This window comes from Bidens hawaiensis, unplaced genomic scaffold, assembly GCF_021521415.1.
Source record: "Bidens hawaiensis isolate Kalapana, Puna unplaced genomic scaffold, B.hawaiensis_p1.1 tig00013539_1, whole genome shotgun sequence".
In the NCBI taxonomy this organism is placed as follows: Eukaryota; Viridiplantae; Streptophyta; class Magnoliopsida; order Asterales; family Asteraceae; genus Bidens; species Bidens hawaiensis.
The window spans coordinates 193,450-219,376 of record NW_027492149.1 but is presented as its reverse complement, the minus strand read 5'-3'; the positions used below and the strand labels follow the sequence as shown (position 1 = coordinate 219,376).

Here is a 25,927-nt window from a genome sequence, read left to right as displayed (position 1 = left end):
ATAAAACATTTTAACTATTTTAAGTGTCCAGTTTAACATAACAAGACAAAGTTTTCCAGTTTAACTTTAACAAGCATTTATATGTCATATTCTTGATTATTTAATACTAAAAATATAATATAATATAAATTTAATAGCTTTCAACCACAAAGAAAAATGACGTAATATCCTCCTGTCGACACACTTCACCCCTTATCATCCACACTCCCTAAACACCCACACCCTCCTCGTAACCTTGGGTTTGAAAATCCAAACCAACCAATCAAAACTCTCCAAAAACCATCCTTCAATCACCATTTATCTCATCATCTCTGATTTCATTTTGTCCCCACTTCCTCTCTCACACCCCCAGAGTGAAATCACACACACACACCACTCAACTTCACTCATTTCCTACGTGTCTTTTCCTCACACCATTCATATCTGCAACTCTCATTTCTTATATATCTTTCATTAACCTTCAACAAATAACAGACTGAAGGCCACAAGAACTTAAACTAAACCTCACACAATCATATGTTTCTATCTGTCACTTAGGCCTTGAAGTTTCCGCCATTGTTGCTGTCTTGCTGAGCTTCACAAGCTCAAACACACAGAGGTAAAGTTACACATTTAACCCTCTTTATATTAAGTTTATAGACCCATTTATTTATTAGTATAAGAATGGCATCATTGGTGTCAACACCCTTTAGATTAACCACAACCAAAGCTGATCAACTATCTTCACTCTCTCAAAAACACTACTTCCTACAATCATTCCTACCAAAGAAAGCCCCGAACAATCGAACGCCCGGGTTCGGTGTGAAATGCGCCGTTGTGGGCAACGGTCTCTTCACCCAAACAACACAAGAGGTTAGAAGAATTGTTCCTGAAAACAAGCAGGGTCTTCCCACGGTTAAGATTGTGTATGTTGTGTTGGAAGCACAGTACCAGTCTTCGCTGTCGGCTGCGGTTAGGACGTTGAACAAGACGAATAAGTACGCGTCTTATGAAGTTGTGGGGTATTTGGTTGAAGAGCTCAGAGATGAGAATAACTATAAAAGCTTCTGTTTGGACCTTGAGGACGCGAATATCTTTATCGGGTCGTTGATATTCGTCGAGGAATTGGCGTTGAAAGTGAAGGCGGCTGTCGAGAAGCAAAGGGACAGGATGGATGCAGTGTTGGTGTTTCCTTCAATGCCTGAGGTCATGAGGCTGAACAAATTGGGGTCATTCAGTATGTCTCAGCTTGGTCAGTCCAAAAGCCCATTCTTCCAGCTTTTCAAGAATAAGAAGAAGTCGTCTGCGGGTTTTTCGGATCAGATGTTGAAGCTGGTCAGGACTTTACCAAAGGTGCTTAAGTATCTGCCGAGTGATAAGGCGCAGGATGCTCGTCTTTACATTCTCAGTTTGCAGTTTTGGCTCGGTGGGTCTCCGGATAATCTGGTGAATTTTGTGAAGATGATATCCGGGTCGTACGTTCCGGCTTTGAAAGGGGCGGATATGTCGTATTCGGATCCGGTTGTGTTTTTGGATAATGGGATATGGCACCCGTTGGCTCCGTGTATGTATGATGATGTGAAGGAGTATTTGAACTGGTATGATACAAGAAGAGACACCAATGAGAAGTTAAAGAATCCAAATGCTCCTGTCGTTGGGTTGGTTTTGCAAAGAAGTCATATTGTGACGGGTGACGACGGTCATTACGTGGCTGTGATTATGGAGCTGGAGGCGAAGGGGGCTAAAGTGATTCCGATTTTCGCGGGTGGGCTTGACTTTTCGGGTCCGATTGAGAAGTATTTGGTTGACCCGATCACGAAGAGGCCGTTTGTGAACTCTGTGGTGTCGCTGACTGGGTTTGCACTGGTGGGAGGTCCCGCAAAGCAAGATCACCCGAGGGCAGTTGAGGCGCTGATGAAGCTTGATGTACCTTATATTGTGGCACTGCCTTTGGTGTTCCAGACAACCGAAGAGTGGCTCAACAGCACTTTGGGGCTTCACCCCATTCAGGTTGCTTTGCAGGTTGCACTTCCAGAGCTTGATGGAGGCATGGAGCCTATCGTGTTTGCAGGGCGTGATCCAAGAACAGGTAAATAGCTCTTAATTCTTCAAAGTTCATGCTATGCTACTGTAAAATTTAAGTAAATTATCATATAATTGACTAACTATAGTTATGTAAAAAGCATTTAAGAAGCACATGTTGTAGGACAAGTAGCTTATGACATCTATTTTTTCAGGAAAATCACATGCTCTTCACAAGAGAGTAGAGCAGTTGTGTACTAGAGCAATTAAATGGGCAGATTTGAAGAGGAAAACAAAGGTACATAACCTATTATTACATATAATATTCACTTTCAAATCATTAAGTTCTCAACTTCTATGAATGTAATGATTTAATGTGATAAAACCTTGCAGACTGAGAAGAGGGTGGCAATTACCGTGTTCAGTTTCCCACCAGACAAAGGCAACGTCGGAACAGCTGCTTACCTGAACGTGTTTGCGTCCATTTTTTCTGTTTTACAAGACCTCAAAAGAGACGGTTACAACGTGGAAGGGCTTCCAGCAACTTCTGCAGAGTTGATTGAAGACGTACTTCACGACAAAGAAGCTCAATTCAGCAGTCCCAACCTCAACATTGCTTACAAGATGGGAGTGAGAGAGTACCAGCAGTTAACTCCATACGCCACAGCACTCGAAGAGAACTGGGGAAAGCCGCCAGGGAACTTGAACTCTGATGGTGAGAACCTTTTGGTTTACGGGAAACAATATGGAAATGTGTTCATTGGTGTCCAGCCCACTTTCGGGTACGAGGGTGATCCCATGAGGCTACTTTTCTCTAAATCAGCTAGCCCACATCACGGCTTTGCAGCCTACTACTCTTATGTTGAAAAAATCTTCAAAGCCGATGCGGTTCTTCACTTCGGGACCCACGGTTCGTTAGAGTTCATGCCTGGGAAACAGGTCGGGATGAGTGATGCATGTTTTCCTGACAGTCTTATTGGAAACATCCCGAATGTTTATTATTATGCTGCTAACAACCCTTCAGAAGCCACTATTGCCAAGAGAAGAAGCTACGCTAACACCATCAGTTACTTGACTCCACCTGCCGAAAATGCTGGTCTTTACAAGGGTTTGAAGCAGTTGAGTGAGTTGATTTCATCTTACCAGTCTCTCAAAGACACGGGCCGTGGTCAACAGATTGTGAGCTCGATCATTAGTACAGCAAGGCAGTGCAATCTTGACAAAGATGTTGACCTTCCCGATGAAGGTGCAGAGATTTCAAGCAAGGAACGGGATCTTGTTGTGGGAAAGGTCTACTCCAAGATCATGGAGATCGAGTCCAGACTGTTGCCATGTGGACTTCATGTGATCGGTGAGCCCCCGTCAGCCATGGAGGCTGTGGCCACCTTGGTCAACATTGCAGCCTTGGACCGCCCGGAAGAAGGCATCTCATCTCTTCCATCAATACTGGCTGAGACAGTTGGTAGACAGATTGAAGATGTTTACAGAGGCAGTGATAAGGGTATCTTGAAGGATGTGGAGTTATTAAAGCAAATCACAGATGCATCTCGAGGGGCTGTTTCAGCTTTCGTGCAGAGGAGCACCAACAGCAAGGGTCAAGTGGTTGACGTGTCGGGTAAACTGACTTCAATCCTCGGATTCGGTATAAACGAGCCATGGATTCAGTATTTGTCTGACACCAAGTTCTACAGAGCGGATAGGGAGAAGCTTAGGGTTTTGTTCCAGTTCTTGAGTGAATGCTTGAAGCTCGTTGTGATGGACAACGAGTTGGGCAGTTTGAAACAAGCTTTGGAAGGCAAGTATGTAGAGCCCGGTCCAGGAGGTGACCCAATCAGGAACCCAAAAGTTTTACCAACCGGAAAGAACATTCACGCGTTGGACCCACAAGCAATCCCGACCACAGCAGCGATGCAAAGTGCAATGGTGGTGGTGGACCGGCTGCTCGAGAGACAGAAGGCTGATAATGGAGGGAAGTTCCCGGAGACGGTTGCATTGGTCTTGTGGGGGACTGACAATATCAAGACTTATGGTGAGTCCCTGGGTCAGGTTCTATGGATGATTGGTTGCAGGCCGGTTGCAGACTCGTTGGGACGAGTCAACCGTGTTGAGCCCGTCAGTCTCGAAGAGCTCGGAAGGCCTAGAATTGATGTGGTTGTCAACTGCTCTGGAGTCTTCAGGGATCTCTTCATCAATCAGGTACCACTTTCAATCCACATTGAATCCATTTTCATGTTCAATTTCCAGATTTCTCTAATGCTATGTATATTTACTATATGTCATATGTTCTTACAGATGAACCTACTAGACCGCGCAGTGAAGATGGTGGCTGAGCTGGACGAACCATTGGAGCAAAACTACGTGAGAAAACACGCACTCGAGCAGGCCGAGACTCTTGGTGTTGATGTTAGAGAGGCTGCGACCCGTATCTTCTCCAACGCATCCGGATCCTACTCATCAAATGTAAACCTTGCGGTCGAAAACTCAACATGGAATGATGAGAAGCAGCTTCAAGACATGTATTTAAGCAGAAAGTCATTTGCATTCGACAGCGACACTCCTGGTGCTGGAATGAGCGAGAAACGAAAGGTGTTCGAGATGGCTTTAAGTACAGCCGAAGCCACATTCCAAAACCTCGACTCTTCAGAAATTTCATTAACCGACGTGAGCCATTACTTTGATTCCGACCCAACTAACCTTGTAGGAAGCCTAAGGAAGGACGGTAAGAAACCAAGCGCTTACATAGCCGACACAACCACAGCGAACGCACAGGTGCGTACCCTATCGGAGACGGTCCGTCTAGACGCACGCACAAAGATACTTAACCCGAAATGGTATGAAGGGATGCTGTCAAGCGGTTATGAAGGCGTTCGTGAGATCGAGAAGCGGTTAACCAACACGGTCGGGTGGAGTGCAACCTCAGGGCAAGTCGACAACTGGGTGTACGAAGAGGCTAACACAACTTTCATTAAAGATGAGGAGATGTTAAACCGGCTCATGAACACGAACCCAAACTCGTTCAGGAAGCTGGTGCAGACGTTCTTGGAAGCCAACGGGCGAGGGTACTGGGATACAACTGAAGATAACATTGAGAAGTTAAGGCAGCTGTATTCTGAGGTGGAAGACAAGATCGAAGGCATCGATCGGTGAATTAATAATAATAATAATAATAATAATAATAATAAAATGATGTGATGTAATAACATTATGATTTGTTTCCCGGTTCCCAAACTGTATCCTTTTTTTTGTTAATAGATGGGAATTGTCATTGTATTATTGTGTAAGTTTGCAAAAAGACTCTGATTCACCAAAAGTTTAATGTAAAGTCAATAAACTTAAGATTAATTAAGAGTTTAAACACTTGTGATATCATCATGTTGAGGAAACTGATGCTTAAATCTTAATTACAGTATCTGGATTGCAGGTCTCATGATTCAGTAGCAATGCAGCTAGAATTCAATCCAACGTAGTAAAAGAAAAGTATTCAGCATCTGGTTTTTAAGACTATTTATTATTTAGGTTATACAATAATAATAATCCTAAAATCAGAAGAATATTAAGATTTGGGGATGGATTTTAAGTATTCAGGTAGGTTATACATTAATTTTGTTAGTGATGTAATCTTCTGTCATGCATTAAAACCCTAGAACTAGTTATTAACTGATGTTCAATTTGCAGGCATTGTAATTGAATTGGTTGGATTCTAAATGTACAGAAATGAATTAATCTCATAGCACGCTATTATTAATTGATGTGTTGATAATAATAATAATAATAATAATATGAATTAGAAGATCAGATCATTATAATCAGAATCTGTAGAATAAATGTATGTAGGTGGGTAACTAAGAAGTATACCATGGAAGTGAAGGCTAGGTTACGGTATTCTCCGGAGGCAGAGGCATTCTTATCACTGCGACGGTCAATTAGGGTTTGTCAGTCAGTTTCAGTGGCATTGTATTCCCGAGCGGGATTACGATTAACATTTCAAATTAAACTGTATTCCAGAGTCTCACTGTGTTGTGTTCCGAGTCTCAATAACCCAAAAAGAATGAAAAGAAAGAAGTGGAGTGTTGTGTTCCTGAGTCTCACCCGCACCCGTAACGTACCTTTAAATATGACTATATGAGCCATTTGATTGTATCGGAAAAAAAATAGTTAATTTTCACGACTACACGACTCTTTGCATATGAAAATAATCAAATGAAGATGACAATAATAATAACTAACAGTTTTAAACACCATTCCAAACCCCATATTTTGTAATTGAAATCCCACCACTCTAAAATATTATTATTCTTTTAAAGTTTTATAATAAAAAATATGGATTAACGTGGTGCTTACCAACCGGTGTTTGAGTTCGACACATACGAACAATACGGGGTCGGCGGTTGGGATGTACCCGATTCACAAATGACATGGGTACCTGATACACAAACTCCACTACAATCATTGTTTCCATTTACCCAACCCCAACACGAACACAATCCACAATAAAAAAAATGCTCACACGCAGGGCCGGCCCTTGGGTAGGGCGAGCCGGACAACCGTCCGAGGCATGTAATTTTTGGGGGCCCAGAATTATTTTTATATATTTTTTAATTTTTTAGTAGCGATAGATAGAAGTTTTTATGGAGGAAGTGAGTTGCAGAGACAAAATGAGAAAGAAGATGGTTGTTGAAGAAAAACAATATTTTTTTACTTGGTGGTGTTCTCTTTTCTCTTCTGACACCACCAATGAACAATCAATCACTTTATAGTTTATATGCATACTTTTTTCACTTTAATTTAAGTTGTAAATTTATTTTTATTTTATATTTATTACTAAGATGTAAATCTATTTTAGTTTTTTTTATTACTAAATGAGTAAATGATTTGAATAACTAACAGTTTTTTACGTTTACTTTTTTTTTTCTAATTCTATATGATTATTATATTTTCTATATCAAGCTTTTAACTTTGCTGACTATAAATTTATACGACTTACTCTAATTTTTAATTTAACAATACATTTTTATTTCTTTTAAAATATTTCTTTAGAAGAATATGTTGTAAAAGAAACCTTAAACAATAGTTGGGTTCTATCCTCTCTTCTAAATACCAATGAAATCAATACTCAAAGAAGTTAGAAAAACGTTTTGAAGAATAAATTATTGGTGATCTTGTTTTGCGTAAACCGATTAATGATTAATAATTTTAAATATGCACCCTAAAAAAAATTTGTATCCAAAACCCGTTTAAACTATACGGGCCTTTTTTTCCAGCTCGACCGAGGTATATAAATCCTTAGGGACGGCCCTGCTCACACGAGAAAAAAAACAAGTCGATGAGTCATCGATATCCCAACAACAAAGGGCTAAGCACTACACGGTCGAGGAAGAATGCACATTAACACGAGCTTCGGTGACTAATCATTTAAAAGAATAAGTTATATTTAATTTTTGTTATGTAGGGAACAACCAAAAACAATATTTTAGAGCCAATTTTCAGCGATATGTTTATGAAGTTGCACCTGAGCAAGTCTTCATTGTGAATGATCAAGAGTACAAGTATCGATATTACTAGAAAAAATGCTTTTGAAGTTAACCATCTACTCTTGATTACTAGAGAAATGCTTTTGAATAGGCATTCAAACATTTAGAAACATTTTTCTAATAGTTCAATATCTCGATAGGACTACAAGACCCTAAATGCACAACAACTCACACATGCTAGACCATCCAACACATGTTTTACATATGACTACAATTGCGTTACTTCTAACATGGTTATAGTATCATCTGTAACACATTTACGAGTCGATTAGATACAACTACATGTGTAATTGTAGCCTGAGTGTTGTCCGAAAAAGCTATCTTATGTATCAAATGATTTTAGGATTATTCAAACCCTTTAATAATATGTACATTCTTAGACTTTTGAAAGTGAATAAACATATTCACTGTTGACGTAGATGTCGTGGTTTGATAATAAATAAAGTAATTATGAGTCTTAAATACTTGTACAAGTACGGGTAAGTAAGATGTCGAATCAAGAAGAGTAAGTGACAAGTGTGCAGTGTAACTGATTTCTAACATTATAAAGATTATTATATTTAGTCGTGTGTTGATCACACTAGCAATAATTTGATTTAAATAACTTAATGACTTAACAAGTTGGAAACAATTAATGAAAGACAATCGCACCCGAGTTCAGGAATATGCAATAGAGTTCGCTCTACACAATTGACTTGATTTCAATTAAACACATTTGACACTTCAGGTTCATTATCATGCATTCATAATCGTAAGTGTCAATAATCGTCTATTATATGTAATTAGTGTAAGAAAACCTTCACTCTATGAATCACAAACAATTGTACACTTCATAAACTTAACAAACCTAGTTTTAATAGCAATCCTCATTTCACAATGTTACTAATGCAAGGAAATCTTAACAAGTATGAATCCAAGACAATATTAACAACTTAATCTAAACTGCTTAGTCAATTACAAAGGTTCAAATCAAATCAAAAGTGTAGAACAATAAACCCTAGGTTGCATAATTCTGCACCGGGGTAAGACTCGAAAGGACTAGTCGCACATGGTAATCATCTAGTATTTAATTCTTGAGTCTAAATGGCATGAAGAGTGATAATGATATGAAATGGAAGCCTTCAAGATCGTCCAGAATTGTTGTGCATACGTGATACTGAAGTAGGGTTCATAAAATAAGAGATATAGGTCAAAACCCGTTTTTTCACGATTTTTAAGTTCGTCGCGTATCGCGACGGCTTCAGGAACACGTCTATCATGTAGTGCAATGGAAAAATGTTTTGATTTTTTTCTTTGTTCGTCCCGTATCGCGACAGACACTTCTTCACCCTCGTCGTGTAGTGCGATGGGTTTCAGCAACAACAAATAATAATTTATTCACTCTCCTGCTCCGTTTTGCGTGCCAATCATCCCAAGACCCCATCCCATGCTCGTACAAGTCCAAAATAGCTATATTAACGTGCCAATCATCCCGAGACTCCATACCGTTGTTCGTACTAGGAGTGCGACCCAACAATTGGTACCATACTTGTCAATAAATCAGAGTTGCGTTATATTAGCGGAAGTCTTATAAAACTTGTGGATTAAAGTTGTAAAGATTACAAAAGACGGGATCATAAAAGATTCTCGTTTAAGTTAAAACTCGTTTTATCATTACAAAACCACCATTATATATATTTAAGTTTATACAAAACAAAATCCGAGCCATCGGATATAAGTAGCACTTCGATACTCCAAGTGCTAATCTTGTTCACCTGCAAAATGTAAGAAAATACGTCAGCAACGGATGCTGGTGAACACGCTGACGCTAAAATATTTTCTTTTACTTTATTACCCATCGAGACTACGTCTGCCTCGGCCCATTGTGGCTTAGGAATAACAAAGTTAAATAACACATTTATAAATTCAAGTCTCTACTCTAGTTCACCTCAGCAAACACCGCAACGTTCGACTTAATTAAGTACCCGTAAGTATACACAATGATCGTACTTCCCGCAGGAAAGCGTCCTACGATTAGGGTGGTGCGATGTGCCCATCGTGTACTACCACATATGTAAGGATCCAGACACACGTATACCACAGCCTGAGGGCTAGGTTTATACTTTCATTTATAATGGTTTTAGGGACACGTAGTCCCTTGTAATCAATTTCACATAACATGTTTGACTCATTTGAAAACAAGTTTAAAAAGTTTGGGGGCGTATTCACCTTATCGCTTTGGGATCGGCTTCAAACACCGTCCGAGGGTCTTTCCCTTGCTATCTCGTACCTATAGTATGAGTATAACCATTTGTTAGTCGGATATACAATCCGGCTTAAGACCTTTAGTCTTATTTTATATCTCTACCTCGATGAACCTTTAGTTCATAGATTTCTTTTACTTGAAAACCTTTAGTTTAAAAGTAAATTATAAACCTTTAGTTTATATATAAAAAACCCGACGTTTCTTCTTCTCTAAGAAACGTATTATTTTCTTTTATTATTTAAGAATACTCATTATTACTCAAATAATATTTTCATAACAAAGAATATACATATATACTTACACACATATATACATATTTACAATTCATTCTTTTATTCTTTTCTTTGTTATATTTATATCTCTTTTATCGAGGTATCGAGTATAACCTCGACTTAAGATTTAAGCCTTTATAATATTTCATTATTATATTCATTGGCGTTTAAGCCTTACCTTAAAGGCTTATGGAAATCTTAGTAACTTGAGCAGCACTCCAACGCCGCTTCACTTTCTCGATTAATGACAACACCAATCTTCGAAAAATGATGGCACGCCTTTCGAGAACAAACACCTTCCTTGGTCGTATGTGGGTGGAGGGTGGCACAAACTTCGAGGTAACGTCGGTACACAAAACGAAAAATCGAGACACATTTATCGAGGAAATAAGGCACGGTTTTCGAGATTGATCGAGGGTCGGATTCTTGGGGTTTAGAGAGATGCTAGAGAGAGAAAGTAAAACAGATTTGAGGTGTGAAAATATCAAACCCGGATGTTGCTATTTATAGGCAAAATTTTGGATCCCGTCGCGGTACGCAACGGCCTCCTGGGCACCCGTCGCGTATCGCGGCGTAGCTCTGCGCAGTTACAACGTAGGTCTGCCACGTGTTACCACGTGGCAGACGGTGTGCCACGTGTTGGCACGTGGCGGACGATGTGCCATGTGTGGCCACGTGTCGGGACACGTGGCAGACGGTGTACCACGTGTGGACACGTGGCGGAACTGGTGCCAGTCGTGTCAGACCACGTCATCGCGATGACGTAAGTGAACAGCGATCGCGTGTCGCTGTTGACTTCTTCTAGAAGCGTTGACCAAGCCCTATCACGATACGCGATGGGCTTGTCTTTTACCCCGTCGCGTAGCGCGATAGGACAAGAAAACAGATTTTTCCTTTTAAACCCTAAGGTTTGGAATTTTAGCATTTTTGGTCCTTTGACTTTGGAAAGTTGACAATTTGAACTCGGAATTTTCTCGATGTTACACCATTATATGTTTAAATGAGTTTAAATGTTTTAACTATGTATAAATATCTTGAAAGACATTATCTTGATTGGAAACTATATATGTTATTTAACATATGGTTGTATACATTACCTAGATCATCGTAAGATGTGGCTTCATACCTTTACTCTTTACAGAGCCTGGATTTGAAGGTTCAAACCTTGCTTAAACCATTGAGTTTGTTTAATGAGTTCAAAATCTTTTTAAGAAAATATTCAAATCCACCTTTAGACAAGCCATAAAATGGTTGGACAATCCGTCTAAGTGTCTAACTATACCTATCTTATTTGAAGAAATTTCTTAAACATGAAGAAATGTCTGTTTATAACTTTATTAATACATTGGAAAGCTATTTTGAATAGCTTAAACATTATAACAAGGTTTAATTCATGTATATCTAAGATCAAGTCCTAGATCTCTGTCTATCAAAGCTCTCCATATAACCACTCTTCAGCAAAAGGATACATATCAGTTCTTTGATAGAAAATAAATGTAAAATACCATGTGTAAGCAAGACTACGAGTGAATGAATGAATTAGCTCATAGTGATATACTTTCACATTAAGAGACTTAAACTTATACATCATTTATACATAATATATGGTACAGTTCCATATTCAGGTGTAATCGATTTGACAATAACTTCTTTAATTCTACTTTCTCGAACAAAACATTCATTCTGTCATGTTGTACTCTTTCTTCACTATACCGTTTCCCACCGTCAATCATCATCATCATAGGTGGTATGGATGTTCGAATATATGCTTCAAATAATTTTAAATCACCTAAAATTTAGTGTAATCACTTTCTTTTCAATTAATTAATATTAATATTAATATCCAAAACCATTATATATAGACAGCATTTGCGATCTCCGGGTGTATAGTGTAATACTAGTAATCAATCTATAGACTAGAGTGACCCCACCGCCACCAAATCCACCAGCATCCACCACCCGTTAACTTCAAGTTACATTAAACAACACACAACAACAACAACAACAACAACAACAACAATAATAATAATAATAATAATAATAAACCATCAATCAACTGTCGGTTACATTACAATACCCACTTCAACTTCAACTTCAAATCTTGATTGATTCAAGATTCAATTCAATCTTTGTATTGTATGGGTGTCGTCGAATTGAATCCAATGTTGGTCCAACAAGAACGTGATTCCAATTCTAAACCCCAAAACCCCAAATCATCTTCTTTACCCACAACCATTCGATCAAATCGCTTCTCACCATCCAAATCCCTTGATTTCTCCACATGGGTTTCCGATAATCTTTGCAAAATCGTCACAATCGCCGTCCTAATCGCCACCGTCGCCGCCGTATTCTTCCTCCGCAACGTCGGCGACTCGGCGGCCTTACTCTGCTTCCAATCGCAGACCCGAGAACTCGAAACCATCCATCTCCCACAAATTAATTTCAATTTGATCCCACCTATTGTTGACAAGACTACCCGTTTTGCCAATTTCAGATCAGACCAATGGATTGTGGTTTCGGTGTCCGATTACCCGACCGATTCGTTTAAGAAGCTGGTCAGGATTAAGGGCTGGCAGGTTCTCGCGGTCGGGAACTCGAAGACCCCGAGTGATTGGAATGTCAAAGGTGCTATCTTTTTGTCATTAGAAGATCAAGCTAAGTTAGGGTTTAGGGTTGTTGATTTATTGCCTTATGATTCGTATGTTAGAAAGAATGTCGGGTATTTGTTCGCCATCCAGCACGGTGCGAAGAAGATATTCGATGCGGATGATAGAGGGGAAGTGATTGATAATAATATTGGGAAGCATTTTGATGTTGAGTTGGTTGGGGAGAGTGCTAGACAAGAAGTTATCTTGCAGTACACTCATGAGAACCCGAATCGGACTGTGGTCAACCCGTATATTCATTTTGGTCAACGGTCGGTTTGGCCGAGGGGGCTGCCGTTGGAAAATGTGGGGGAGATTGAGCACGAAGAGTATTACACGGAAGTGTTCGGTGGGAAGCAGTTTATTCAACAGGGGATTTCTAACGGGTTACCGGATGTTGATTCGGTTTTTTACTTTACGAGAAAACCAAATTTTGAACCTTTTGATATTCGGTTCGATGATCACGCGCCTAAAGTTGCGTTTCCTCAAGGAACGATGGTACCGACTAATTCTTTTAACGCTTTACATCATTATTCTGCATTTTGGGGGCTAATGCTTCCGGTTTCTGTAAGTTCAATGGCTTCTGATGTGATTAGAGGTTATTGGGCTCAAAGGTTATTATGGGAAATCGGCGGGTATGTTGTGGTTTATCCACCAACCGTACATAGATACGATCAGATCGAAGCGTACCCGTTTGCAGAAGAGAAGGATCTTCATGTTAACGTGGGTCGTTTGATCAAGTTCTTGGTTTCTTGGAAATCTGATAAACATAGATTATTTGAAATATTAATGGAATTGAGTTATGCGATGGCGGAAGAAGGGTTTTGGACCGAAAAAGATTTGAAATTTACTGCTGCGTGGGTTCAAGATTTGATTGCGGTCGGTTATTTGCAGCCTCGGTTGATGACATTAGAGCTTCATAGACTGAGAGCTACTATTGGTCACGGGGATAGAAAGGATTTTGTGCCTCAAAAGTTACCGTCTGTTCATCTTGGAGTTGAGGAAACGGGAACAGTTAATTATGAGATTGGGAATTTGATTAAATGGAGAAAGAATTTTGGGAGTATTGTGCTTATTATGTTTTGTAACGGGCCCGTTGAACGTACGGCTCTTGAATGGAGGTTATTGTATGGACGGATATTTAAGGCGGTTGTTATTTTGTCTGAAAAGAAGAATGGTGAGCTTGCTGTTGAAGAAGGCCATTTGGATCATCTATACAAGTACGTAATTCGTCAACTCTTATTTTATAACTTTTTATATTTGTATAATTGATTTCATTACTGTGTGTGTTTGTTTTGCATAGTAACTATTTTTATGTGATTTTGGTTGAATGGGATGTGGTAATGAAATAATGGAATGGGCCATTATATTTCATTATCATATATGGGTGTCATGTAGGACTGTATGAGTTTATTATATTAATTTAAGAATGGTATCCTCGATACAGAAATCATGATCTGGAAAATGGTCCTTTTGATCTTCAAAATTTGAATCATGGCTCATTTTAGTTCCCGATATATGTGCCAACAGTTAATACATCAATTCAAACCCGATAAACTCAAATTGTCGTTCTTTTTTAAGTTTTTTTTAATTATTTGTAACATTGTTTACATTACAAAATCGTGAACGAAAAATGAATGATTAAAGCAAACAGGGGTTTAGTTCCTTTGACTTGAAGTAATCAGTTTGTTGGTGATATATTATTGGTAGGTGTGATGTCAGTATCCAGTTTAAGTGATTGTGATGGTTTATCTGTAGCTAAAACAAAAAAAATTGTTGAACCATCTATTTCCCAAATTATTAATCAGACAGTTAATATTCCTGTTTTCAATTAAATAATTAACATGTGGCGAAATCGGCAGTGGGTAACGGGTCGATATGGGTTTGGGCGGGTTGGGTTGACCTGTCAACCGCTTTTCTCTTTTGACTTTCATAAATATTTGTTTTTTAGTGTTTGAATACAAAAACTATTATCAGATTAATTATTTGATTCATTTGATCACTTTGATCCTTTTCCCTTTAAAGCTAAAAACATAACAGCCTGATAGCAACAAAACGCAACAACCTGATTAACTTTTGACATATAACAGTTGAAATGCCCATGTGATTTAAATGAAACCGGAGACCGAAACGGAACCGTATAAAACGGAAATCAAATTGAGTTTTTATTCCAAAAACATAACTCAGGTCAAACCGAATTACAAATAGTGGTTACTCGCCAAATAATGGTTTTTAGCCCAAACTTATTTAGCCTAACTCAATCCAATAACAAATTACAGTAAAGAAAATATTAAAAATTTATTCAGCCAAAACCGAACCAAATTCAAAATTGGTTTTCGGTTTGGTTTTGAATTACCTGAATTCGGTTGTGTTTTGAATTACCCAAATTCGGTTTGAGTTGCATTTAAGAATCAAAACGAACAAGCTTGGTTATAAATTATTCTTTTTCATTGCAGGCATCTTCCGAAATTGTTCGATAGGTTTTCAAGTGCAGAAGGATTTTTATTTCTCCAGGACGATACGGTTCTTAATTACTGGAACCTGGTCCAAGCAGATAAAACTAAGCTCTGGATACCAAACAAGGTACATTTATAAGATATATATATATATATATATATATATATATATATATATATATATATATATATATATATATATATATATATATATATATATATATATATATATATATATATATATATAAACCATCGAGCATTAGACATTTTGACCCGTAACATATGAAATAAATTTTGTGAATTTTACCTCAACATTGTAGGTGTCAAAATCTTGGACAACCGTCTCACTAACCGGGAACAACGATTGGTACGGAAAACAAGGAGAAATGGTGAAGCAAGTAGTGAGCTCAATGCCGGTTCATTTCCAAGTCAGTTACAAGAAACACATAACAACCCGAGATTCAACCCTCACAATTTGCAGCTCAGAGGTGTTCTATATTCCCAGAAGGCTCGTAGACGACTTCAAAGACCTCGTTTACCTCGTGGGAAATCTTGATATCCATCAAAAGGTAGCCATTCCCATGTTCTTTCTGGCAATGGATTCCACTGACAACTTCGACTCCGTGTTTAACACGATGGTGTACAAGAAAAAACCGCCTTCAAACAGTAGTTTGAGTTTATATTCTCCAGAAGCGCCTGCGGTTCATCCATGGAGCGTGTCGAGTGAGCAGGAGTTTATAAAGCTTATCAGAATCATGGCTGCAGGTGACCCTTTGTTGATGGAGTTAGTTTAAACACGAGTTTGGGTTCGTTTTTGTTTTGTGTAAAATTTATAGGGTTTTTAAGGAGAAAACAGAAGTGAAAATTCTTGCCTTTTGATTTATTTGGTGAATGTAGTACATATTGTACATTGGTATCAATCAATCAATACAAGCTAAGTAAAATTCTTGTTTTACAGTTTATTGAATCAGTCTTGCAAGCTTGCAGAATACAGGGTTATTACATCACATGTAACATGATTATCGTATCGATCGATGCCTTCGATCTTGTTTTCAACTTCAGAATACAGCTGCCTTAACTTCTCGATGTTTAATGACACGTTTTCCCAAATATAAATTTTCAATAATGCGAATTCTTTTCACAAACATTCTTTTTCTTTGTTTTGAAAAGTCAAATCTGCATGTCATAATTTATTTTTGACTCATCAGTATCACCGGTGCATTCTTTTTCTTTGTTTTGAAAAGTCAAATCTGCATGTCATAATTTATTTTTGACTCATCAGTGTCATCAGTGCGTATGCGACCTATATATGACTTCTGGCGCTGACGAACATCTTTACGCGAGCTATGTGGAATCAATGTAGTGGTTGGAAATACAAATGCGTTAGAGACTTGGAGATAATTGTTGATAAATTTAGTTACATGGTAAGTACTATATATCCAATAAATAAGTCAAACTTTGTTACATCCAAATTTAAAACAACATGCCTAACATTAAGTACTATAGGAAACTTTGCATTTAATGGTGATATCATGTATTACTCACTTACAGTAGTTTTATTGCAAGTTACTTTTCTATTTTTCGGGAGTTTAGTTTTATAAACTAATAACTAAATTTAATACGGGCCGAGGTCGTTTCAAAAGACCTTTTGATTTAAAAAGAGTTAACTTATCAAAGCGTGTTTTAAGTTTTGAATCATGATCTTGGCGCTGGATCAAAAGATTGATTTCGGACGTTTCAAACATTTTTTCAGATCAGATTCAAAGTTAATTTATGAATTTCAACTACAAGATGTTCTGAAATTAGGGCTCACTATTACAACCAAAAAACAAGGGTGCTCTTTTCACTTTTGTTAATGATCTAATTTTTATGAACTAATCGATAAATGTTTTGTATTTCATATATTTTCATCTCTCTTTACTCTTAATATTTCAAGATGTGCTTTGTGAATGGTATTTTAGGCATATTGAATTAATTTATGTATATGGTCACGGCTCATGTTATAAAAATTACAGATTTAGAAGAGTGACAAAGATTTTGAAGGTATATTTAAGCTCTACATGTCGGTTAGTTTTGCGGTTTTACCCTAATGAAATATGTATTTGTATTTTATTAATATAATGATCATCTGGTCAAAGTTATTTTGTTTTACACAGAAGCTATTTTTTTCTTTCTATTATGTTTTTGGAAAAAAGGATGTGAGTAAAGATAAGCATAAAGAAGGTGTGTCTTGGGTTTGGTGGACGAGTTGTGAGTCAAATGAGTTATATCAAAACATTAGTTTTATTTCGAAAATATGTCAGTTTGGTTAGAATTAAAATGAGTCGTTTTTAAAGAGTTTCAATTTGCATGTTATAATTTAGAAAGAAACATATATTTCAGAAATATTGTGTATAACATATGTTGTGGTTTTAAATTACATGCGTTTGTTATACGATTTTTTTATTCTCCCGTGTCGTACACGGGTTAATAACCTTAGTTGATATATAAAAGAAAAACAAGTTTTTTTATGTTTAAATTATATTTATAGATAAACGGCCATTAGGGCTGTCATTTTTACCCGAAACCCAACCCGATAAAACCCGAACCCGAAAACCCGCACCCGATAAAAGGCTAACCCGAACTGAAGGAATTCGGGTTGGCTCTTGGGTTTGATTTATAAGTTTCGGGTCTACCCAAAAAACCCGAATAAACTTTTAGTTTTGAAATTAAATACATTTTTAGGTATAATAGGCTTAGTCTTAGCCACTAAAGTTATCAAAATCTAGTCCTACTCGACGGTTGTCATTCCAACTAATATAGATCGATTGTTTATTGTTAATTTATGTTTTTTTTATTTATTACTAATAGTAAACGTAATTGAGCAACCAAATCACGCCCGATTGAAGACGATTATGGTTCGAGATAATTTTACTTTTCTTTTGAATTGTTTTATCAAGTTATGTTGGTTTGTTATTTGATTATTTGAGTTACGAACAAAGAATAATATGTTATTTTAGTTTTAGCATTGTAGTTTTAATTTTATTTTTTGTTTTTTTGTTTTGTATCTTGGATACTCGAAACCCGATTAACCTAACCCAAAAAACCTGTGAGAGATTCGGGCTGGGTTTCGGGTCAAGATTTAAAACTTTGAAACCCGAAGAACCCGAAACCCGAAGAACACCCCTAACGATCATGGTTTGGTACCACAAATTTTTTATTTTTTTTTGTTTTGAATACTTTAATAGTGTATAAATTTTAAATAGTAAACGTATGATAGGTAAATAATGAAAGAAATCAACGATCCAAACTCACGTCAAACTTATTTTAGACATGAAAACTTGCTTTTTTTTGTTTTTTTTTATACTCATATGGTAACGAATCTAACCGATACTAACCGAATTCGTGTTTACCCACTGCCGCAACGCCCGTGTTTTTGTTTCGTTTGTTATAAACATGCCAACTTGACAAACTTATTTTTTGGGTTTACTATGATACTGTAACAAACCGAGGCGATACCAATCGAAATCTTGTTTTATTTAGGGTTGTTATATTCAAACACCACCCCCATGATTTTTTTGAAAACTTAGTAAATTCAATCGACTTATCACCACCCAAAACAATAAGTTGTTTTAGATATATTACCTGCTACTTTGTTGTACTTTGGGAAGTGATTCACTGCAAACCTGAAATACATTGTTCTTTCGAAAGGTGTGGGCAAAATTGCTTCAAGGACAGAGATGAGGATCGAACTCGTCTCAAAGCAATAAGTTGTAGTTTCAGTTGTCTTTTGGAGTTCGATGATCATGCAACAACCGATGATAATAATCCATACATGCAGACTTGATGTGGTAAGTGTTTGGGTGAATATTTATGCTTTGCACTAAAAAATCAATATGTTGAATCAACATGGGTTTCAGATAACAACATAAATGTTCAAAACATTTGGAAAATGATTTTTTAGTGCAAAAAGGATGCAACTTAAAACCTTACAAAAGGCTGTGACCATGTCATAAAGATAGGCTTGAATTTGGATTACAATAAAACCTTACCAGGATTGTGTTTAGTTGTTCATAAAGGTAACATACGTCGATAGAAAATACCTTGCAAAAGAAACACCGTTGATGATCTGATTTCACCTTCTCATTGGACAAATCTCCACTCGTAGCAATCGTGATACTTCTTTTATTTCCGGTGGATACCACCTCTTCCGAAACACTAAGAATACCATTAGCATCCATCTCGAAGCAAACCTTAAGCTTTTCTACACCTTTAGGAGCTGCTGGGATGCCATGAAGAGTAAATGTGTCAAGAAAAATATTTTCTTTGACATATTTGCCCTCACCCTGATATACATCACATTTCACAGATACTTGGTTGTCAAAGCGAGTGGTATAAACCCGCTCCTTCATGGTGGGTATGGGTGTGTTCCTAGGGATCACAACACTCATTGTATCACCTTTTTTGTTATATTCATTAACGGTATTGATGCCAAGAGAAAGAGGTGTCACATCTAATAGCACCAAATCCCGCACACTTTTGTTCCCATAACCACCTAAGTTTGCAGCCAAAACCGCAGCACCATAAGCCACAGCTTCATCTGCATGAATGCTCTTGCAAAGTGGTCTCCCGTCAAAATATTCTGTCAGCATTTGTTGCGGCTTGGGAATCCTTGTCGACCCACCAACAACCACCACTTCATGAACATCGCGCCTGTGCATATTTCCATCTCTCAAACAGTTCTCCACATGCTTAATGCACATTTTGAAGAAAACCGCATTAATCTCCTCAAACTTTGCCCTGCTGAACTTTGTTATAAAATCAGTTCCCTCATACAAGCAATCAATTTCAATCGGTGTTTGTGTTGTTGAAGATAAATCCCTCTTTGCTTTCTCACAAGCAATTTTCAATCTCATCTTTGCTCTGGCATTCTCGCTCACATCCTTCTTTTCTTTCTTTTTAAAGACGTCGACACAATCATTCTCCATCAACTGGTCAAAATTTTCTCCACCCAAGCGAGTGTCGCCACCTACTGCTTTAACCGTGATGGTACCGGCTTTAGTGATCTCGAGAAGAGACACATCAAAGGTTCCTCCACCCAAATCAAATACCAACACATTTTTCACTTCTGGACAGTTTACATCCGCACTCTTGTCTAGGCCATAGGCGATTGCTGCTGATGTCGGCTCGTTAATCAAGCGCATAACATTAAGGCCCGCCAACACACCAGCATCCATGGTCGCCTGGCGTTGCTTGTCATTAAAGTATGCAGGAACAGTTATGACTGCATCTGTAACTGTTGTTCCGAGGTATGCTTCAGCAGCCTCTTTCAAGTTTCTTAGAATCATTGAAGATATTTCTTCTGGTGAGAATTTCTTTTCTTTTGACTCGTGTTCGAATACTATTAACGGCTTCTCACCAGATCCTTGTACTACCTTGAAAGGTCTAGTACCAATGTCTTTCTGCACCACATATCACTGAATCTGGTTCCCATTAAACGTTTAACATCTGCACGTACATTATTTAGAAAAAAAAAACAGTTCAAAATGTCATCAAATATATGATTGGAAAAGGGATTGATGACTGGTTAGTGTGTAGCTTAAATTAGGTAGTTGTTGGTCATCTAGCCATCTGGAGTAATCAAATAAAATGTCTCGAGTTAAGTTTTTTTCAACTTTGTAATTTTTTCTGGTTCATTTCATTTGTAAGAGCAAGCATTCATAAATCTCATTCCCCCTTATGAAGGTTTCAACCATATAAATTAATTAAAAGCTCTCGCTTCTTGCGCCTAGGCTCATTTTTCAGACGAGGCTCAATAAATGCGCTTCTCGTTCCTAGGCGAGCGCTTTAGCATTGTCTATGCCAAGAACATGAGAAGATAAAAACCAAGCAAAATAAACACAAGGCACTATTGAATCTAGATTTACATTTGAATCTTGACTATTTCAAAACTTTTGATACATATTAGACGATATTACATGTTATATAAGACCATCCTCTATGGTGGGGGCTTCGAAGCCCCTCCACCGTGACACGTAAGCACCGACGGCTTCGAAGCCCCACCCCAAAGATGCCCGCTATGGTTTAATGCCCCAAGGCGCCCCTATTATATATATATACATGCATATGTATGTATGTGTGTGAGAGAGATGGAGAGAGCTGCTGAAAAGGGGCCCACCAAAACTCAATCAACCGCGCCGGCCATTGCAACGATCGGATCTTCGTCGTCCCTCTCCCGTCCGCGCCACACGGCGGTGTTCGGCGCCCACCGCGCCCCAAAAATCTCCTCAACGTCGCCCCATAGCGACCGGTCTAATAGCTTTTTGTTTATTTTATATAAAGAATAGTTTTATTTTTCATAGACATAATATATTTTTAATTTTTTATTCTAAGTGCGTCTTTTTCCCCCTCACTTTTTTTACGCTTTGTGACTACGAGTGTGCAAAACTGATCCAAAATTAAAAAATGATTTAATGAAGAAACTTACCAAAAACAGTGTTTTTGGGGGTACCTAGTGATTTGATTCTTTGCAGCCTCACCGACAAGAAGTTGTTGCATTCCATCCCATGCAACGCATGACGGAGTGATTCGATTACCTTGTTGATTTGGAATGATCTCAACACGGCTGTGCTTATCGAACCAAGCAGATCAATGCCCATTGCAACTCTTCTTTTGCCCATCTTCAACTTCAAACAAAAGTAAGTATATGATCAATCATCAATGTATGTGTTGTTGGTATATGAAATGATTAAGTAACCGGAAAGAAGACAATGGCGGTGTTTGATTAATAATTTACCTCTTTTAAATAAAGGCACAGTTTACTCACACGTTATTTGGACACCATATGCGCCCATGCAAGCCGTATATGTGCAAAAATTTGTCATTTTATGATGGAGAGTGTAAGATGTTTGAAGCCTATACGGTTCGTATAGGGGCTATACGACCCGTATAGACCGGAAAAGTTGTTGTACGTACATTAGTTAGTCATGTGAGGGCTATACGACTCATATAGCCCTTATACGAACCGTATAGATTTGTTAACACACAATGAGGGTGGTTTTTGAATATAACGACCCATTTAGTAATAGGTAAGAGTTCAACGGCATGGGTTACTTGTGACATACCAACAACAAAACATTAAAACATTAGTTTTTTTCAAACAACATTTAGTGACATAATCAATGTCTGATATGTAGTAGTAGGGATGAGCATTGTGTCCCAAATATTCGTACTCATACCCGTACACGTACATGTATTCGTATCGATTTAGCCTATTCGGTACGGGCATTAATACTCACTTTTGTTGAATTTCAGTACAAGTACATGCGGGGACATGTACTGGTACGTTTGGTTTTTTGTATCTGTTTGGAATATATAGGGGTTTAAATGAGATTCTTCATATTTAATATATAAAATAAATTCTCCAACCATGTTATTATTGAACAAGTACCAAATGTTTTTTCAGTATTAAATAATATAACATCCAAACTCAAACCAACAAACAAATCACTTAAAGTCAGCGACTGAATTAAGGTTCTTCAATACTATCTTATCAATAAATCGGCAACCAATTTGGTACCCGTCATGTATCTGTGTTAGTACCGATACTGGACTAATTCAGGTTGTTTGTTACTCGTACTGGTATCGGTTTCAAGATCTTTAAAGATTTGGAAATAAAAAAGAAAAGTGGTACAAAAACGGGTACCGTACCAATACATGTACCCGTACCATACCGAAAAGTTTGGTACGAGTATTGGTACATGTTGTTATTAATTTTCGGTACATGTACGGGTACGAATACAAGTACTGTCCCAAGCTCATCCCAATGTAGTAGTGTCACTGATTGCGATTTACCTAGTTAAAATTAAACTAATTTAAAATTATTATCGTTGTTATAATATTATTGTTTTCAATGTTTTTGTATCAGAGTTCTGAGACGCTACTAACGCCCCTAAAATGAGTTAAATCGAAGTTAGTTCTTTCACTTTTTTGTGTGCCAGTGCACCTCGCTCTCTCTCTATATATACACACATATTATTTGTGTGCGTGTGAAAAGCCCACATCAATCCATCCACTTCTATTCGAAAAATTCCAGACACTAAGAAACAGACACCCAAACGAAAATCAGAGCATCCACAACAAGGAGGCTTATGTAGCAAAGTTTGTTTTTTAAAAATCCCAACTCACCATGCTTGAGCAAGTCATTAGTTCTTCGTCCGCGTGAGTCCCGATTTGCAAACCTTTAACAACCAACCATGGGGTTCTCATTCTCTTTTCGAACGCCACCTAAACATCCCCTTTGGAATGCGAGAGATCCTCTAAGAATACGTTTTGAGCTCAATGATTGCCTTGGACAAATTATATACTTGTTTTCTTAATCTTAAGAGTATGATTCTACACATAAAATCACAACATAACTTTTTTGGAACGACAATTTCATTAAAGCAACTGACAAGGCGCTAAGAACCCAACAACAAAAGTAGACTTACAACCCAATATATCCTTCCAAAGCAATTTTTAAAAGAAGATCGATTTTTATCCAAAGCAAGCCTAACGTTTTATGTTCTCCACCAATTTTGAGACACTAGCCGAAGTGCATTGGAAGATAATTTCTTTCATTGTCTTCCAAATACACAAAGAAGCCGTTAGAACGACCCCGTATAGTACCTTATTTTTCATATGCCTCAGATTGCTAGACTCATGAATTTTAAGCAAGTCTCGAACCTATAAAGTGAAAATGTGGGGAATTATGACACCAATTACTAACATGTTACCAAACTAAAGTGGCAAAGTAACATGAAGTGAGAAGATAGACAACAATCCACCAAGTCACCTCAATGGTATAATTGTCGTATTAATTACTTCGGTTTTTCAAATAAAAACAAATAACAATATTCTTTCCAGAACTCAGAATTGCACTTCCGTGTGAGACCAATTTTCTCATTGCATGCACTTACTTTTCAAACTCATGAAATTTCTTCCGACACTAATTTCAAATTCAATCACCCAAATCTGGAATCATCATTCTTCTCTATAAATATGAAGCATATGTATTTATAATATATCTTCACACAACAATGGCTTCCGAACCAGTCAACCACCTTCACTTCCTCTTGATCCCCTTACTCGCTCCCGGCCACACCATCCCCATGATCGACATAGCCATATTACTCGCTAAACAACCAAACGTAACCACCACCATCGTCACCACACCCAAAAACGCCATTCGATACGCCCCTAAACTCCAACACCACATCAACTCCAGCCTCCCCGTCCGTTTCCTCGAACTCCCGTTTCCAGGGGTCGAAAACGGACTACCAGAGGGCTGCTAAAGTGCGGATGCTCTACCTGGTTTGCATTTACTTCCAAACTTTTCAAAAGCAATTGATATGTTGCAAGAAAGACTCGAACAACGGTTTGAGTTGTTGAATCCTAGACCAAGTTGTATATTATCTGATAAGTACATGTTATGGAGCGATGATACGGCTGCCAAGTTTAAGATTCCCAGGATTGTATTTGATGGAATGAGTTGTTTTAAGCAGTTGGTTACCTATCATTTGTATGCATCCAAAGTGTTGGATGAATTACCTGAGTTGGAGCCCTTTGTGCTCCCGGGGTTTCCTGACCGGATTCAAATAACCCGAGCTCAGCTTCCACCCGAGTTTAATAGTACTCAGTTAGCAACGCGTGAGCAGCTTAATCGGGTGAGAGAATCCGAGTCACGAGCTTATGGTATGGTGATTAATAGCTTTGAAGAGTTGGAGAAAGAATATGTTGAGGAGTTTAAGAAACTAAAAGGGGGTAAAGTTTGGTGTCTAGGACCGATATCACTATCCAATAATGATAATCCGAGTGGTACCGATGATCAGCGTTACTTGAAATGGCTCGATTGTAAAGAACCTGGATCGGTTGTGTACGCCTGCTTCGGTAGCAGTAGTCGGGTCACCCCACCACAGCTCATCGAGCTCGGGCTAGCCCTCGAAGCATCCGAATCCCCGTTCATATGGGTGATTAGAGCCGGTGACAGAGCTAAACAGGTTGAAGATTGGTTATCAGAAACCGGGTTTGAAACCAGAATAAAAGATAGAGGACTAATAATAAGAGACTGGGCCCCACAGGTTCTGATCTTATCACACCCTTCGGTTGGCGGGTTCTTGACACACTGCGGTTGGAACTCGATCTTGGAAGGGGTAATTGCTGGCGTTCCAATGATCACTTGGCCTCAGTTTGCTGAACAGTTTTTGAACGAGAAGTTGATAGTTGAAGTGTTGGAAATCGGTGTGAGTGTTGTCGCCCCAGTTGTGGTGCATTGGGGTGAGGAGGATAAGTTTGGGGTTACTGTGAAGAGCGGGCAGGTGTAGACGGCTATAGAGAGAGTCATGGATGTGGGGCCCGAAGGAAACGAGAGGAGGAAGAAAGTGAAAGCACTCGGGATGGTGGCAAAGAAAGCGGTAGAAGGTGGTTCTTCTTACAATAACTTGACATTGTTAATTCAAGATGTTAAGGCATTGCCTTGATGCCAATATTTTTTTAAATTTTGGTGAAAAATATGTACCAGGTATCAACTGTGTTCAAGCAGTGGGTGTAAGGTATGCGAGTCATGTATTTGTTTGATTATAGCATAATAGAATAAACACTAGTCTTGTGAAAACAGCATGGTTTTGCAGATTAATTTTGTATACTTCTAAGTGCACAAATTTATAAGTTTTAAAAATTGTTAAAAGAACTTCCAACTAAAATTCTTATAAAAATCGTTAAAAAATAACCACTAACTCATTTAAAAAAGAAAACAGAAGGA

The 25,927-nt window shown here is 38.0% G+C and overlaps 3 protein-coding genes and 1 pseudogene across 3 annotated transcripts; 3 read left to right on the top strand and 1 right to left on the bottom strand.

Annotated features, from left to right (window-relative positions):
• The first annotated feature begins 475 nt into the window (after positions 1–475).
• LOC143544370 (magnesium-chelatase subunit ChlH, chloroplastic) lies at positions 476–5,274 on the top strand. Its single transcript, XM_077036492.1, has 4 exons — positions 476–2,068; positions 2,217–2,299; positions 2,395–4,197; positions 4,294–5,274. Exons 1-4 carry the CDS (start codon positions 664–666, stop codon positions 5,146–5,148), a joined length of 4,146 nt encoding a protein of 1,381 aa, XP_076892607.1. The 5' UTR covers positions 476–663; the 3' UTR covers positions 5,149–5,274.
• Positions 5,275–12,161: 6,887 nt separating this feature from the next.
• Positions 12,162–15,984, top strand: LOC143544369 (putative glycosyltransferase STELLO2). Its single transcript, XM_077036491.1, has 3 exons — positions 12,162–13,914; positions 15,151–15,277; positions 15,471–15,984. The coding sequence occupies exons 1-3, from the start codon at positions 12,188–12,190 to the stop codon at positions 15,942–15,944; spliced, it is 2,328 nt and encodes a 775-aa protein (XP_076892606.1). The 5' UTR covers positions 12,162–12,187; the 3' UTR covers positions 15,945–15,984.
• Positions 15,985–19,139: 3,155 nt separating this feature from the next.
• Positions 19,140–20,687, bottom strand: LOC143544360 (heat shock cognate 70 kDa protein-like). The gene has a single exon (XM_077036482.1). The coding sequence runs from the start codon at positions 20,475–20,477 to the stop codon at positions 19,140–19,142; it is 1,338 nt and encodes a 445-aa protein (XP_076892597.1). The 5' UTR covers positions 20,478–20,687.
• A 3,513-nt stretch (positions 20,688–24,200) lies between these two features.
• Positions 24,201–25,646, top strand: LOC143544359 (UDP-glycosyltransferase 73C6 pseudogene; annotated as a pseudogene).
• Positions 25,647–25,927: the final 281 nt, after the last annotated feature.